At 43.7% G+C, this 18195-nt stretch overlaps 1 protein-coding gene across 11 annotated transcripts in view; it reads right to left on the bottom strand.

The window, feature by feature from the left end:
- NAV3 (neuron navigator 3) overlaps nucleotides 1-18195 on the bottom strand; it is a 286112-nt gene that overhangs the window by 190506 nt on the left and 77411 nt on the right. For 10 of the 11 annotated variants that reach the window (XM_066591685.1, XM_066591684.1, XM_066591688.1 and 7 more), the window contains exons 2-3: nucleotides 12443-12560; nucleotides 11817-11869 (exon numbers count right to left, since the gene is read on the bottom strand). In XM_066591685.1, coding sequence (XP_066447782.1) covers nucleotides 11817-11869; nucleotides 12443-12560 — 171 coding nt within the window. Of the gene's footprint in view, nucleotides 1-11816; nucleotides 11870-11945; nucleotides 12005-12442; nucleotides 12561-18195 lie in introns of those variants that run through there. The other variant, XM_066591694.1, reaches the window with a different exon arrangement.

The raw sequence follows: 18195 nt of genomic DNA, 5'->3' as shown, positions 1-18195 counted from the left end.
TGAATTAAAAACCGCGGTCTGACTGGGGCATGCAGACACCTTGACAGAATGAATAGTGTGTGGCACATAAGTTCCCCATTGCTATGCCCACGTGTGCAGCTCCTGATGGCGGTGGCACAGGATTCTATTTCTCATTGCTTCTGTACAGCATTGTGGGCTATCGCCCCGCCCCTTTTAAAGAGGGTCGCTGCCTAGCCGTGCCAACCCTCTGCAGTGTGTGCCTGCGGTTCCTCCTCATGGCAGACGCACTTCTAAATAGACATGAGTGTGGCGTGGCATGAGGGCAGCTGAAGGCTGCGCAGGGACACTTTGGTGTGCGCTGTGGGGGGGAGGGGGGGGGGCGGTTGGGCAGCATGTAAGCCAGGAGAAGTGGCAGTGGAGTGTCATGCAGGCAGTGATTGTGCTTTGTTGGAGGTAGTGTGGTGCTTAGCTAAGGTATGCATTGCTAATGAGGGCTTTTCAGAAGTAAAAGTTTTTGGGAGGGGGGGGGGGGCCCACTCTTGCCGCTATTGTGGCTTAATAGTGGGACCTGTGAACTTGAGATGCAGCCCAACATGTAGCCCCTCGCCTGCCCTATCCATTGCTGTGTCGTTCCCATCACTTTCTTGAATTGCCCAGATTTTCACACAAGGAAACCTTAGCGAGCATCGGCGAAATACAAAAATGCTCGGGTCGCCCATTGACTTCAATGGGGTTCGTTATTCGAAACGAACCCTCGAGCATCGCGAAAAGTTCGTTCCGAGTAACGAGCACCCGAGCATTTTGGTGCTCGCTCATCTCTATTGATAAGCAATAACACTATTGACTAGACCCCACCGAATAATTTCAATAACAACTATATCTATGGCCGCCTGCAGACGGGCGAAAATCCCGTGTCAGGATTTCCCGCGGGATTTCCGCCGCTGGAAGCTGCCATAGGATTGCGTTAATAAACGCAATCCTATGCAGACGGCTGTGATTTGGCTGCGCGAAATCTCATGCGGCAAACAAATCACGGCACGCTCTATTTCTGTGCGGCCGACCCCGCTCTGCGCATGCGGCGGCTGCCCGGCATCTGGCACATGAAGGAGTCGGGGCCGCGGGAGAGGTGAGTGCCCGCGCTGCTCTCTGCAGGCGCTCAGGTCGGGTCCCGCTGCGAGAATTCCCGCAGCGGGATCCCACCTGGCCGTCTGCAGGCGGCCTATATATATTATATATATGTATACACACATATACACACACATATATACACAAACAAATATTATATGTGTATATATATATATATATATATATATATATATATATACACACATACATACATACACACATACATACATACACACATATTATATATATTTATTTATATATACATACATACACCTATATACACAAACAATATATATACATACACACACACACACACATACATACATATATATACACACACACACATATACGTTTGTTTTTCCCCCCTCTTCTTTACCTAGTGCCCAGCAGGGCAGCCCCTTACTAGGAGGTTACCACATAGATCACCACACGGCAATTATCCACCTCCTGTGTTTTATCTTGACAGTTTAGCAGATCAGGTTGCACATTTTTCTTTCACATCAGTGTGAAATTCCTTTTCTTTCAAAACAACCATTGCTTTTGCCATTAAAATAATAAATAATTCCCAAAAAGGTAAACTGCAAAGTGTAATCAGAGTAACTTCACATACAGCAGATTTTTATGGACATTTCTGCAATTTTCCCATTTGTTTGACCGAGGTAGAATTCCATGTAAATGTTACAGAAACATTTAGATGTATGGAACTGCTTTTCATATGCATACTGTGTAGCAATCTACTAAGAGACTTTCACTTGTGCCACTCACACGAGCCATGTGAAATACACGCAGAAAAAAAAAAAAAGATTGCGGCATGTTCTATCTTGCCGCATATTATGTCTATATACTGTACATGTCAAGTGCAAGGGGACTGGCAACATGCAGCAAGTATGCATGTCATTATATACTTGATATGGGCGTGGCACCCTGGCAAATCTGGTCCTGTGGACGTGTTTAAGTCTCGTTATGCGGCCGTAATAATTACTACCGCATAACGGGATGAAACATAACCACTGAAAATGGTTTAATTTTCACTAGCTCTTTTCTTGGGCGTGAATACTATGCATGAGAAAAGATGGGACTTGCCCTATCTTTCCTGCACATAGTTAATACTACATGCTGGATATATAGGGCAGGACCCATCTTTCCGCGTTTTATTTCAACTCCTGTTCTATGGCGCAAAGTTTGAATGTCTGCAGAAGAAAAAAAACTTTAATGCGCTCTGTAGCGGCGAGTGTAGTTGCTATCTAAAACTGCTAAACTGCTCTAAGGCAGGGGTATAAAACACGCCGAGGGCAACATTAGCCTTATGACTGCCTTTAAAGAGCAGATTGTAAAAGTATAGAAAGGGCTCATTCACATGAGTGTATTTGCGCAGCCGGAAAATGCGGCATAGGATTTTTGGTTGCAGCATATTTTTATGACCAAAATGTGCTTACACCCACATGAACGAGCCCAAATAGTGACTTCCATAGTGGTCCCAGTAGTAATGAAGACCCCCCCCCATAGTGGTCCCAGTAGTGATAGTGACCCCCATAGTGGCCATAGTAGTGATAGTGACCCCCATAGTAGTCCCAGGGATGCTGCCCGGCCAGAGGGCAATAACAACCCCCCTCCCCATCAGCCCCTGTCCGGGCAACCTCCCTACAGGCTTTATACTCACCCTGCTTATAGCCCCAGTCCGGAGGTGATAGTAGCTGCTGCTGAGTCTGTGAGAGCTGACTTCCCACTTCGGCGCAGACGTCAGCGGTCACAGACTCTGCACTGCGCCGCTGGACCAGAGCTGCAGGCGTGGTGAGTAGAACTCCTTTAAAGGGGGTATCCATAGCATTTCCGCCATGTGTGAAGATGGCCTAACACGGTAAAATGATTTAACCAAAAATCCTGCTTACGCCGGCAGCACTGAGAGGAGCGTCAACACTATGAAGACCGGGAGGAGGGTAAGTATATGGGTCTTAGGGGACTGCAATACTATTGGGGCTACTGTGGGAGCGGGTCACTATTATTGCTGGGGCTACTGTGGGCGATCACTATTATTGCTGAGGCTACTGTGGGAGACGCTATAACCACTGAGGCCACTGTGGGGGTCACTATTATTGCTGGGGCTACTGTCAGCGTTGCTGTTACTACTGGGGCTACTGTAGGGTTCACTATTATTGTTGGGGCTACTGTGGGGGGTCAGTATTCTTGCTGGGGCTACTGTGGGGGGTCACTATTCTTGCTGGGGCTACTGTGGGGGGTCACTATTCTTGCTGGGGCTACTGTGGGGGGTCACTATTCTTGCTGGGGTTACTGTTGGGGGTCACTATTCTTGCTGGGGCTACTGTAGGGGGTCACTATTCTTGCTGGGGCTACTGTAGGGGGTTACTATTACTACTGGGGCTACTGTCGGGGTCTCCATTATTGCTGGGGCTACTGTGAGGAGTCATTATTACTACTGGGGCTACTGGGGGGGGGTCACTATTATTGCTGGGGCAGGTATAGGTGAGCGATAATACTTTTGGGGCTACTGTGGGGGTCACTATTATTGCTTGGGCTCGTGTAGGGGACACTATTACTACTGAGGTAATAGTAGCAGCATACCTCAAGCTGTCTTAGGTTATGTTTACACATGGCGGAAATGCTGCAAAATGTCCACAGCAGAAATTTCTACAGCAAAGTCCGCAGCTTAAAAAAACTGTCAAAATCTGATAGCTGCAGCTCATACTATGCGGTGCTCCCTCTCACCTCCTCCAAAGGCTCCCCGCTGGCAGTGCTTCCCGAATTGTATGAAATCACCTGTGGATATGTGGCTGATTTCCAGTCAAAATGTATTTTGACTGTTTTTAAATGCAGAAATGTTGTGAAATTTGTTCCCTGACTTCTTTTAAACCGGCCCTGTACTTTTTATAACAATGGAGGTAAAATCATACTGAGATAAGCCCCGCCCCTGACCACACCCTTCTGTCCCACTTTGACCCTGGAAAAATCTGGCTACCTTAAAGAGACCCCCAACCTGCAGTTACAAGCATCGGCCACTACACAGAGGTTAGTGCAGAGAATTTTCCCTACTTCCGCTCTGACCTCTGTTTTTGCGGTGCTGACAGCATGCACCCGCTCAGCTGATCGGTCGGGGTCCCGAGCAATGGACCCCGACCAATCAACTATTGATGACCTATCCTGATGATAGGTCATCAAGAGTATTTCCCTGGAAACCCCCTTTCCGATTGCATCACAGCCAGTCTATACTTTCTGGTTGCTTCTGATCAGGTCATGTGACTGCTGTAATGACTTTCTATAGCCAGTGATTGGCTGCACTAGTCACATGTCCTGGTCACAATTAACCAGGAAGTATAGAGTGGCTCTGAAGCAATTTAAGTGGCAGGAAAACCCCTTTTAGCTACAATGTACTAAAAAATGTTGTAATTTGCGTTACCACAATATTCCAGTCATGTTAAACATCGCTACATCTGTCGTTGATTGCACTTTGACAACCAGACTAGTCTAGGCTGCTGCATAATACAAAAAATAATGGAAACCCCATCACAAATGGAACAGCTTCTAAAATGGAACACAACTGTTTCATCAAATCCGCCATGGCTTCTGTACAAATGGACAGAGAATGTGATGAAATATTTATAGACTACTAACAAGGGACCTTAAAAAACGTGTCAGTAATTTAATAAACGTATTGAACATGGAAAAACAGAATCATGTCTACGGCTCTATCTGTGGATGCCCAGAGTTTGACCCTCTATTTTTATAATGCAGTTGTCCAATAACTTGGCATAGACGTCCATGAAATGCTCTGAAGGCTCCTTCCTTCGTATAGATACTGTCTTGGTGGATTTCATTCAAGTTTTTAAAAAACCAAATTCCCATAGAACTATTATTGTATGTGATTTTAAATCTAGCCTTAGGCCCCCGACACACTTTTTTTTTTATCCGTATATCGGACATGAAAAAAAAGGCTGACCCATGGACAGTATACGCACCCATAATATTCAATGAGGCGGCACACACTGACGAGTTTTTTCATGCAGATACGCACTGCACGAAAAAACTCATCACATGTCCTATTTCTGTCTGTATGATGGACGAGACTTAGGACATGCAATACATGTCAATGTGCAGGCAGTCCGTGTATCAGACAAGTGCCCGATGCGAATTGCACCCAAACCTTTCGGGCACAACTTGGTTACACGGCAGTGTGCATCCAGCCTAGTAGCGTACAACAGATCCCTAGATGTGCATCTTCATGGACTAGATCTATAGACTAATGTAGGACATCGCTTTTTCATACAGTATAGTCCAGGCCTGTTCACTAAATGTTGTGCATGTGGTCTTCACAATTTAGCAACTTTTGTGGGTTCACTCATCTTATAAAGTAATATCGCTGGGATATGCCATCATTTTAAAACCGTGGGGGATCTGACAACTAGAACCCCACCATTCATGAGAATGAAAGGAATGCAACAGTGATTTACCACTTCACCCCTTTAGGTCCAATGTACACAGAGAAAATAGAATTTTAAAATCCACATGGGTCCCATAGGGATTCATTGGGCACCCGCAGGTAATTAAATACCTGCGGATGTCATTTTTCCCTGGCGCGTGGATCGCACGTGCTGGAAAACACCTGCAGCATGCTCTATTTTGTGCTTTTTCCCCACACAGATGGCTTCCACGGCTTCTATTGAAGTCAATGGAAGTTATCCACCCCGCGCCCCATACGCAGCTGACACTGTGTCCGTGCCGTGGGACTGCGGGAAAGCAGGAGTTTAGAAAAAAAAGACAGCACGGCGTATGCGCTTGGCACGCCACTAGCGTCCTGAGCACATCCGCCTGGCAGAAGAAAGAAGATCCGGCCGCCAAGGAGGAGAGCCACAGCATCCGAACAGGTGAGTATAATGTATTTTTTGGCCTCTTGCCTGCGGGCCGGGCGGAATCCGTTACATGATTCTGCATGGGGAACCTGTGCAGGCCCGTGGACATGAGGCTTTACTGTTTTTTCCTCTGCGCTGTGGCACTCCTGGTCCCCCTATGTGTAGGGAGCTGCAGCAAGGCCACATTCAATTCAAAAGGCGCCAACTACAGATCCCTACACAGTCAGGTAGCTTGGATCTGTGCTGTGCAGGGGAAACGAAAGCAGTGTTGCATCTTCGGTGGGGGTCCCAGCGGTCAGACCTCCACTAATCATAAAGTGGCGATATGCCATCACTTTATAAATGGGAAAACCCCAAGAGGCGGCACACATATAGTATTAGACATACAGTGAGTAACCTGCTATGAAGCACTCATATAGTACATAGCTTATTTCTCTGTACTTTACTATAGTACTTCACTTAGGATGGCCGCACATGGGCATAAGTGCATATACGCTTGCTATCACAAGATGGATATGTGCTATGTAGGGCGTATGATCACAGCAGGCTATAGCACACGTATCAGTGCCATATGGGGCAGTCCCAGCAGCGCCATGTTTATGTAGATGGGACAGCCACTGGCGTAACTATAGGGGATGCGGTTGCCCCTGGATCCAGGAGCCTTAGGGGGCCCATAAGGCTCTCTTCTCCATATAGGGAGCCCAGTACTATGAATAAAGCATTATAGTGGGGGGCCCTGTTACAGGTTTTGCATTGGGGCCCAGAAGCTTCAATGTATGCCGTTGGGGACAGCCTACTTAGTAGGTGGGTCAGCTGACTTGGTAGGCCTAGGTGTTCTCATTTAAGCCTGAGAAAGTGCAACGTTAGCAGCGCAATTTCAGGCAGATGGAGACCTTTGGTGTGTAATTCCGCACCAAAATAGGGCATGTTGCGTTTTTTTTCCCACCCTCGAAATGTGCGCAGAAAAAAAACCACGTGAAGGAACCCATTGAAATCAATGGGTTCTATTTGCTGTGCATTTGGTGCACAGATTTTTCAGGTGCAAATGCGCCCGCTCTCATGCTATTATAATTACTGGATCTGAGTTCACTCCCAAGATGCCTGCACAATAATCATTCCGTGCAAAAGCACTTTTAATGTTTAGGTCAAGTTGTGTCATTTCTCAGTTGCGCCCTCCATGCGATCCTGTTAATGCTAACCAGAGAGGTCACAGTGTCATCCACTGAACAAGAGAGCTTCCCATGGCTCTGTACAGATTACACATTAACAGGTGTTATTAGTTACTGTAAATCGCCTGGCAGTTTGTAAAATCCACCATAACTGCCGTGATCCCTCTCATTACATACAGCATGGACCTCCACGTACAACTATGTAATAATTGGTGCTCACATGGCAAATACTAGAACTGATATTAGGAGTATTATTTCTTCAAATAAAACTACCTATTGATTTTGCATCTGCAATTCTATTTTCTAAAGCGGACAAGTAGATATATGAAAAATGTTTGGCGCTGGTAGCTTATAGTCTTGGCTCATTACCAAGTCGAAATGCCTATAGGACTACTACCACGATGTACATTTACAGTGCAAATATTGTCAGCACTATACATCAGGTTAAAGCTATGTCCTCGAACCATGATCTCAGAAACCACAGGCTCATGCTCTTAGGCCCCTACAACTGGGGACCCCACAGAGCACTGCTATGTAAGAGAGCAGCACTGTTCCTAAAGGCTTTAGCCTACTAATCTAGCTGAACAATGATGTAATCATATAAGGCTTAGCGTTCTTACTAGAATAGTGAATACTTCAGTTTTATAGTGTATATACATCCTACAGCATGCCATCATATCTAATGACATATGACAGCATGGGTAAAAGGCCTAGATTGTGCATTAAGACCCCAAACTTTTAAAGGTCCACTCCGGTGAAACTTTCTGTCACAGTGTGCTCCAGGGACCTGTAGTTTTATGGGTTACCAGAAGCACATTTCCACAGGTGTGGGATGATTGAGCTGGCTGGGTGTGGAGTTCTCCAGTCAGCCAATCACCCCCGGTCTGCTGCACATCAATACTAGCCACTCTTGTGAGAGGGTGCTGGTGATTTATCTTTCTCCTCATTCCTCCCAGAACCCTTGTGTTTGGAGTCATGCATGTTTTTCTTGGTGTTGCTGCATGCATGAGATTCTGAGTGGGATTCCCTTGTCTGTTGGTGTGAACGGTATTGTCTTCTGCTTGTATGCCATTTACCATAAATTCTGAGCCAGACACTTAGGTTCCAGCGTGGAACCGTCCCTGTTGGGACGATCGCCCCGCTTGTGAGACAGGACTCCTGGGCCTAAGCTGTTTTGTTAGAGTAGGGACTCATGAGACAATGAGGACCCTTGTCGTCAGTTTAAGTATCTTGGCCAAAATATGAACCAATACCTCATACGTACTTTAGCAATTTCATCTGCTTATGTGTGTTGATATTTTAGGTAAGTGTTTTGGCGTTTGACAGTTGTTCTTGGATGTCTGCTCACAAGTCCCATTTGCAGTTCGCTTTGGTTTACAGTTATTCCACGCTTGAAGTGGATGTGACACTTTCTTTTGCATTCATTATGTAACTAGTTCCTCAGTATACATAAGTCGGTTAGTATTACCTTGTTTAGTTATTCCTTTTTATCTGAAACTTCCTAGACTGCTTATCTTCAGGTAGGTCATGTAATCTCACTATGAACACCAGGGATTTATTTGCCTCTTTTTATTGTTCAGGAATCAGCTTTTCAGTCAACTCAATTCCTGTATGATGATATTAGAGGAACTGTACCGCACAAGCTCTTTATGAGGAAGGGGGGCAGAAATGCCTATCACAGTTACTACTGCCGATTAGAGGCTCCTGGTACAAGTTATAATGAAGGAGATCACAGCTCAGTCTCCTGACTGTATAATTATGGTATGTACTTTATTTAGGCTATTATAGAATACAGAAGGCAATGACAGTGTCCTCCCAGCAGGTAGAGATGGTATCGGCTCTAGCTGGTCATGTGATAATGTGCTGATGCATCATGGGAGTGTTAGCAGGGGATGGAGAAAGTGAGTTGGAAGAAATCCCTCCATTAAGAAGGTGCTTGATAAATATCAGACATGGGGCTGCACTGCAGGGAAGTGACTGCAATATAGACAGGAGACCTCGGGAGTGTCACAGGCTATCGGGTGAGGGGTGCAGGGATGGAAAAATGTGTTTTCACTGGAATGGCCCTTTAAGCTATGCCTCATATACTTACAGCAATGTAAAAGAATGCATACAAAGAGATTTATATATAGTATCATCTTCCAGCCATTGATCTTGGGCACAGGGACTGTATTTTGATGGAATGCATATTACAAGCTCAGAGAAAATAGGGACAACCTTTAAATTCACTTTCCAAAATATAAAGCCTGATAATCTGGTTTACCTGGAACTGATGTGTTTGTGTGTGGTGCAAGAGCTACAGTGCAGTAAGCACAGAGGCTGATCTGAAGGGGTACATTATAAGCGCCACGCCATTTGTTGGCATCCTAATGAATAATAAACATATACCCATGGATTATGGATCAATGTACTGCACAGGCAAAGTGTATGAAAGCAAATAATCACAGCGCCTAGTTCTAAATGGCCAAGTGTGAACAGAAAAAAAGTCAATGCCTGGTTGGCTGCATCTGATTACCAAGGCTGTATATATGTGTAATGTGTATATACAAGATGGCAGGGGTGATGTCAAACACTTGGAATCACTAACACAGACTAAACTGCCACAACCACATTTGTGACAACTATACATCTATTCAGAGGTTCCATAATAAACCAACAGTTGTACCTGCCATAGTTCACTGTGAGTTTTTTAAATGGTGGAAAAAGTTCTAGAAAGTTATTTCCCCATAATTAGACATGAGAGCCCTGAACCGTTTTCTCTATCAACTGAGAAAAAGTTAGAGTTGTGTAAATGAGTGGTGGTAATCCCCATAAATATAGCATTGAGCATGAGTACAGATGTAGCAAACTTTAACTTGACATTTAAGCCACATCTACAGAGTCAGGTTTCAAGCGCAAGCTCCATCCGTGGGATATGGACGGAGGTCACACTTAAAAATTACAAGTAATTTCAATCTGTTAATTTACATGAGTCCAAGATAGAAAAATCACAACATCTCCTATTTTGGGGGCAATTCAATTGCAGAGTCATCCATTACTGTCTTTGGGAGGCAAGAAAGTTTCCCAGAGCACTCGCATATAAATGCAAGTTTCATGCAAGTGTGATGCAATATTCTTTTCTTACTATTGAAATAGCCGATTTTCGTGCGCATGAGAATTGCATGTACAGATATGTGATGCGAGGGGAAAAAAAAATAATCGCAGGTTTAAGGGCTTATTTACACAAGCGTATATCGGTCGGGTTTTCATGGCCGGCCAATATACGCTTCCATCTAAGCACTTCCCTCCTCCTCACCGGCTCTCTCCTCCCCTCCGAGCGGTTTGCAATAGGAGTGGGCAGAGCTAAGCTCCCGCCCCTTGTCCATAGCCAGCAATGGCAGTGGGTGGAAAGAGGAGAGCTTAGCTCCGCCCCCATCCCACCCCCTCCCATTACAAACACCCAAGTTGAGGAAAGAGGCAGAGAGTCGGTGAGAAGTACTGCTCAGATGGGAGCGTAGATCGGCCAGACGTGAAAACCCCATCCGATATACACTTGTGTAAACAAGCCCTAAGACTGTGATGTCCGTCTGCGTTTATTAGATTAATATCGCACTCGCCCATGTAAATATGGCTTTAACAAGATAAATGCACAATTGCAGAAAACAATAAGTTGACATTTGACATAACAAAAGCCATTGAAAGTGTCACATTAAAGTTTGCTGCAATTGTTTACTAAACACATTACAGGGGTTGTACTAGATAGAACACCATTGTCCTTATGATCACTGGGTTTCCGACCACTGGGATTCCTACTAATCCCATGAATGGTTTTACCAACAGTCCCTGAATGATTAGGGTGGAGGACGCACATGAGCTATGCCATTCCTTTTAATGAACGAGCCGGTAAGTGCCGAGAACAAGAACTTGGCAATCTCTGGCACAGTCATCGAAATATATGGAGCAGCAATGTGCATGTATATCCTCCACTTCATTCATGCAGAGACCATTGGGATTGGTTGGGGTCCCAGCAGCCAGATCCCCACCCATCATAAAGTTATTCACTAACCTGCGAATAGAGGAAAACTTTACTTCACTTTACTTAGGGCTTATTCACACAAATGCATTTGCACACACAAAATCTGTGCGTGCAATTCACAGTAAATAGAAGCCATAGATTTCAATGATTTATTCACGAGCGTATTTTGTGCGTGCATTTAGTTTGCGCAAAAAATATGCTGCATCTATTTCCGTGTGTATTGCGCAAGAGCATCACAAATATTAAACCAATTTAACTTCATTGAAATGAATGGGAGCGTGCTTGCATGTTTTTGTGCGTGTGCGAATACACACGACATGCAGTGCAAAAAATATAGTGAAACATGCAAAGACGCACGCAAAAACCCAACACCCATCGCACAAATACACGGCGTACATGCGCTTACACCCATTTAACACCGATCTTAATGTCGAGCTAACATTTACTAAACTCTAGGTATACCAGAATGGCAATTACAAATTTGCCCCCGTGACTAAAATAAAGACTCTACACAACTGCCACAGAGAAATCCACTTTTTCGACAGCAGTGCACTTTTTATAGGTCATTCATTGTAATACATATAGCTTTCTATTAGGGAGACTTCATTTCGATGAATACAGAATACTATAACACACTGGCATCCAATATACAAATACATAGGGTCCTGTAAGGACTGGACTTACCATCTGGGTCTGGCTCTTTGGACAGCCATTGATGTCTTCCACTTTTTCATTTGCTAAACACCAAAAAGAGAAACATGTCAGTGGATCAGAATAAAGTTACTGTATGTGTTAAACTACTTATTTCCTCACCAGCAGTCTACTAGCTTCTTACACCCTGTACTATCAGACACTCCATAAGCACGTACAATCCTACAGAAGTGGAAGTGTGAATATAATCTACTGCTAATTTCCTTGCCCTGCCAAGTGACGGCTGACATGAAATCCTCCCCAATTGTCTCTGCATGGTCAGGGATAGAGTTTCAAGGCATCTTAGAAGGAATGATCCCCTCCAGCAAACAGGATGCACACATGCGAGACATATGGTTTGATCAAGTCTTCAACCCTGACATTGCGGCATGTGGAGGATACACTATAAGCCGTTGTAAAATAACGGTTGGGCTGATACTTCCCAGCTTTTATATACAAATGAACTTTCCAAGGACTCACCAAAGTCTGAGCACTGCAGAGATATCTAGACTAGTCAGTACAGCGCAGGCACTGATACACGTTGAACTTAACCTTCTCAAGTCCAAACCCATCCCCGAGTCTATCCCTCTTCTGTAGCACAGCTGGGACTCCAGACTTACCAATGATCTGAATGATCTCCGCCAGCAGGACACCATCAGCTACGTCTTGTTGTAAATCCTTTATCAGCCTCTTGTGACCAGACTTTGCTAGGTAGTGATTTGCCCAGTCAGTGTAAATCTACAAGACATAGGGAAGAGGGAGGGATAACGGGGAGAGAAGATAATAAAAAATTATTCAGAAAGGCACTTTGACTTCAATCGCAGAAAGTATTCAGCATCGCATTCCAAGCGGGGAAGTCACAGCTCAAAAGGAAACCGTTATGCTGCTATTATTTAAACAATTTTGTTCCTATTCCCGACGCTAATGACTCACTTTTTATGAGGGTCGCTGCAGTTCTCTGGCCACACAAGAAATGCACTCTCACTTCTCAGCTGTCAAGGAAACTGCTAGCACAAATCAGTCACTCCACTTCCTCTAATGGCGAGCAGACCAATTTATTTATCAGTCCTGAAGTGGCAGGGAATAAAGATTTCTGCATTTACAATGCCAGTTTGTTTTTGCTTTCAGGACCTGAAATATCTCCTAGTTGCAGAATCCACTGATTTTTCAACAACTCTTTTTTCACCCTGCTCAGACACATCAATGTAAAACAATAATACAGTAAAACCTCTGATAACGTTGGTAATCCGTCTGAAAGCAATCGGCTGTACATGAAACCGGTGCTACTCAAGGCAATTATTTCCATAGGAATCAATGTAAATCCAATTAATTCGTTCTAGACATTCCAAAAAACACACCAACAACATTTAATGGAGATTAAATATGGTCTTTAATACCAAAAACAATAACAATAATAAATTAATATAGAAGACTACTGTAAAGAATAAATGAACATTTAACATGATATTGTACACATTACTGTGTGTTATCTGTGGTGTTACATAGGACTGCAGGTCACACCTACTACACCATCTCTCCTCAGCATTATCACTGTGTTCTCTCTGGTGTTACATAGGACTGCAGGTGACATCTGCTGTATCACAGTACATTATCTGTCCTCAGCGTTATCACTGTGTTCTCTGTGCTGTTACATAGGACTGCAGGTGACATCTGCTGTACTATAGTATGCCATCTGTCCTCAGCGTTATCACTGTGTTCTTTGTGGTGTTACATAGGACTGCAGGTGACATCTGCTGCATTACAGTACATCATCTGTCCTCAGCGTCATCACTGTGTTCTCTGTGGTGTTACATAGGACTGCAGGTGACATCTGCTGTACTACAGTACGCCATCTGTCCTCAGCGTTATTACTGTGTTCTTTGTGGTGTTACATAGGACTGCAGGTGACATCTGCTTCATTACAGTACATCATCTGTCCTCAGCGTCATCACTGTGTTCTCTGTGGTGTTACATAGGACTGCAGGTGACATCTGCTGTACCACAGTACATCATCTGTCCTCAGCATTATCACTGTGTTCTCTGTGGTGTTACATAGGACTACAGGTGACCTACATTATCTGTCCTAAGCGTTATCACTGTGTTCTTTGTGATGTTACAAAGGACTGCAGGTGATATGTGCTGTACCACAGTACATCATCTGTCCGCAGTGTTATCACTGTGTTCTCTGTGCTGTTACATAAGACTGCAGGTAATATCATTATCTGTCCTCAGCGTTATCACTGTGTTCTCTGTGCTGTTACATAGGACTGCAGGTGACATCTGCTGTACTACAGTACATCATCTGTCCTCAGTGTTATCACTGTGTTCTCTGTGGTGTTGCATAGGACTACAGGTGACCTGGATTATCTGTCCTAAGTGTTATCACTGTGTTCTCTGTGATGTTACAAAGGACTGCAGGTGATATGTGCTGTACCACAGTACATCATCTGTCTTCAGTGTTATCACTGTGTTCTCTGTGCTGTTACATAGGACTGCAGGTGATATCATTATCTGTCCTCAGCGTTATCACTGTGTTCTCTGTGCTGTTACATAGGACTGCAGGTGACATCTGCTGTACTACAGTACATCATCTGTCCTCAGTGTTATCACTGTGTCTTCTATGGTGTTTCATAGGCCTGCAGGTGACATGATCTGTCCTCAGCATTATCACTGTGTTCTCTGGGCTGTTACATTAGAGTGCAATTGTACAGTACTGTACTATACTAGTGTATCACCAATTACCAATGATGAAGAAGGGTGGGTTGCATTAGCAGCAGGAGGAGGAGGAGATGCCGAGCAGCAGATCACATAGGTTCAGCAGCAAGGTCATGTGGGCCGACACACGCCGGTGTTATTAGAGGCAACCAATGTTACTAGAGACAAAGTTTTGGCTAAGAAAACCGGCATTACTCGAAATCGGCCTTAGTAGATGTCAATGCTAGTAGAGGTTTTAATGTATTAGCAAACAAAAATATTTTAATTTTTAGGTTAAAAATGTATTTAATATCATTTGTAAATATGAAGGATATTTATTAACTAATTTTAGTTAATAAATAATAATAATAAAATTCTACCACGTATAAAGGTAAGATCAGGTTTGTCATTATAAATAAAGAAATGCTTTAGGTTTAAATGAATATTGCTAAAATAACAATGCATATGTCATTTTCTAATGTAGTAATATAGCCTATGTTAAAGGGCCACTCCAGCGAAAACTCATCACTGCACCCCTTACATGACTGCCTTTCACACTCAGGAGGCTGCACTATGGAAGTAACTGCAGTATAGATGGGGAGACCTCCAATCTGATGCTTATCAAACACCATCTTGATGTTGAGATTTGTCCCTGCTTTTTTGTACTATTCTGTGTGTCAGCACAACATCTCATGACCAGTTAGAGTCTGTACCATCTCTGACTGCTGAGAGGCAGTGAGATTATCACTGCTCTGTATATTACCCTAATTAAGCTACCAGCCATATGTATACGATCAGCAGGATAAGCTGTGATCTGCTCTACTATAACTGTGTGTTGGGACCCTCTAATGATCATCAGTAACAACAATAGGAGTTTCTGTGTCCCCCTCTAAAGAGCATGTGTGTTCGAATCCATCGCACAGGAATTTTGCTGACTGAGAAACTGATTTTTGAAAAAACATAAGCACAAGTAATCCTTAGCCAATTAGAATGAGATCACATGACCCACCAGAGTAGAAGGACTCTAGGGAGTTTCAGATAAAAATGAATAACTAAGGTGACACTGGCTGACTTACATAAACTTCAGGGTTGTTTTTGGTTGGGGGGGGAGTGGGGGGGGGGGCTAGCTACATAATACATGAAAGAAAATCATCAAAGTGGCCCCTTAAAATTTGGTTCTCAAGCAATGATATTAGAACTGCAGACAGCTATATGTGGAGGGACAAGTGTTTTCTACAAAGGTGATATAGAAATGTATGTGGAATACATGTATAAGTATAGGTCCACCTATCTATTAATATATACAATGTTTGTGAATTACATTCATCAGGACTTTTTCACATAGTTCTAATAAACGTATGACCTGAAGTGTGTAATGGTATCCCTATATAACTGCATACATTGGTCATTGATGACCAATATAAAACATACCGCTCACACACATAGAGTCAATTACACTTTGGGTGCTGCAAGAATCTGATGTCTACTAGCAAAATGCATTTCAAAAAGATCACCCTTTTGGCATATGTTCAACCAAGTCTATGGGCATGTTTGTGTATATCCTGAATGGCCCCTATATTAGAGACCGATCTAATAGTGCATTGGATATCTTTTGGCATTCAGAACTGCAGCAATTTGTCATGGCATAGATTCCACTAGGTGTTGAATTTGCTCTGCAGGAATATTGGCCAAAGCAGACAGAAAGCTTCTTGCAGATGCAGCAAATTAGTTGGATGTGCTGACATGTTCTGAACAGCTGCCAGGAAGGGTTCATTGATTCATGGTGTATGCAGAAAATTTTGACCCTCCTATCAACATAGTGCAACAGAAATATGGATTCATATGACCAGGACATGTTTTTGCCACTGCTCAATAGTCCCATATTTGTGCTTTTGGGCCCACCGGTGTATTTCCTTTATTTTTCTATGAGCCACCAATGGCACTCAAACTTGTTGTCAGCTGTTATAGCTGCAGCCGCTTCAATGAATCCGTTCATACTCAGGATGCAGTATTATTCATAGTGGCGGTGCTGAGTACTACAGGCGTGTCCTATTCACTTCAATGGGGCGAGCCTGCAGTACTCGGAACGTTCGCTATTAATAATATGGTGCTCTGAGTACAAACAGGTTCATACTCAGATGTAAACACTGAGGGGGCTGCGTTCTCACTCAAGCACTGCGGCCCCTTCAGTCAGCTAATTGGTGGGGACCCCAAGCAATGCATCCCCACTGATTAGATACTGATGGCCCATCCTGATGATGAGTTGTCAATTTAAAAAAAAAAAACACTTTAAAGTTAAAGGGCATCTATCAGCAGACAAGCACAGATCTGTGAATGGGGTGAACTGACCCATATTGTAATTAACTCAGCCATTAAGACACAAAAAAATTCTGAAACTAAGATATTGTTCTCCATGCATATGGCACCCAAATGCTACAGTTCCTCATCAAGAAAACACTGTCCCAAAAAATGTCCCTCATTTTCAGCACAGTACGAGGGCATGGAGCATGTGTTTGAAAAGCAATGTAAACATATGTAACAGCAGTGAATACTTTGCCCCCTCCTCAGCCCAACTATATAAAAACTTGGCAAACGCATCCAAAGAACGTTCACTACATATGTACACAATGCAACTTGAAATAAAGGTTAAGAAAATTCCTTTCTCAGTGAAATACCAAATGCATCTGCTAAACACAAGAATAGAACCTTTATGAAGACCATCTAGACCTCGCCAATAAAACTTTCTGGGATCACATCTAAGAATGATTGTTAGACATTGCTCAATATAAAACTGCTACACAAAACAAGCAAGATAATTTTACATGACATGCTAATTACCAAGAGTGGTCCAGCTATGGCTGATGATTTCATTGTGGAGAGCTAAACCCTATAACAATGTGAGCCAGAATGCCCTCTGCATCAGTAACAGTATCTTGTGCCAGCCAAAATGTGAAAGTGTGCTGCAGCGGAGGGCAAAAAGTATGGTCCAAGTATGAGGGTTACTTCTAAAAGAGTAGGTATAAGAGTTTATGAACTCCACAAAACTACGTAGCCTAAAACCTTGGAATAAAGAATTCATTTCTGTATAGTTTTAGCATAATCAGCAGCCACGTACATGTTAATGCTGATCTCTTCACTCTGTCAAAATACTCAATAATGCAAGTGTCAGTTTTATGGTAAGCCATCTAACCCAGGTATTAGAGATGAGCGAGCATACTCGATAAGGCAAACTACTCGAGCGAGTAGTGCCTTATTCGACTACCTGCCCGGTCGTCTCTAAAGATTCGGCTGACGGCGCAGGTGAGCAGTGAGTTGCGGCGGGGAGCAGGGGGAGATAGTGAGAGAGAGATCTCCCCCCTATTCCTCCCCGCTCTCCCCCGCCGCTCCCCGCCCCCCGCCGGCAGCCGAATCTTTAGAGACGAGCAGGCAGGTACTCGAATAAGGCACTACTCGCTCGAGTAGTTTGCCTTATCGAGTACGCTCGCTCATCTCTACTAGGTATGTTTGTGGAGTTCAGAAGAAAGTTGTACTACCATAGGAAGGCCAAAGACATTACCTAAATTCAATCTAACTATGCCAAAGATCAAATCTATGTCTGCTGACCTCTGACCTTCCAATAGTTTTTAAATATATAAAATTTCTTCCAATATTTCATAATTGTTGAAAGTGCATTCTGATT

The sequence above is a fragment of the Eleutherodactylus coqui genome, chromosome 2 (genome assembly GCF_035609145.1).
Source record: "Eleutherodactylus coqui strain aEleCoq1 chromosome 2, aEleCoq1.hap1, whole genome shotgun sequence".
In the NCBI taxonomy this organism is placed as follows: domain Eukaryota; kingdom Metazoa; phylum Chordata; class Amphibia; order Anura; family Eleutherodactylidae; genus Eleutherodactylus; species Eleutherodactylus coqui.
Note: the sequence above shows the minus strand (reverse complement) of the source record. Positions and strands in the feature narration are given on the sequence as shown.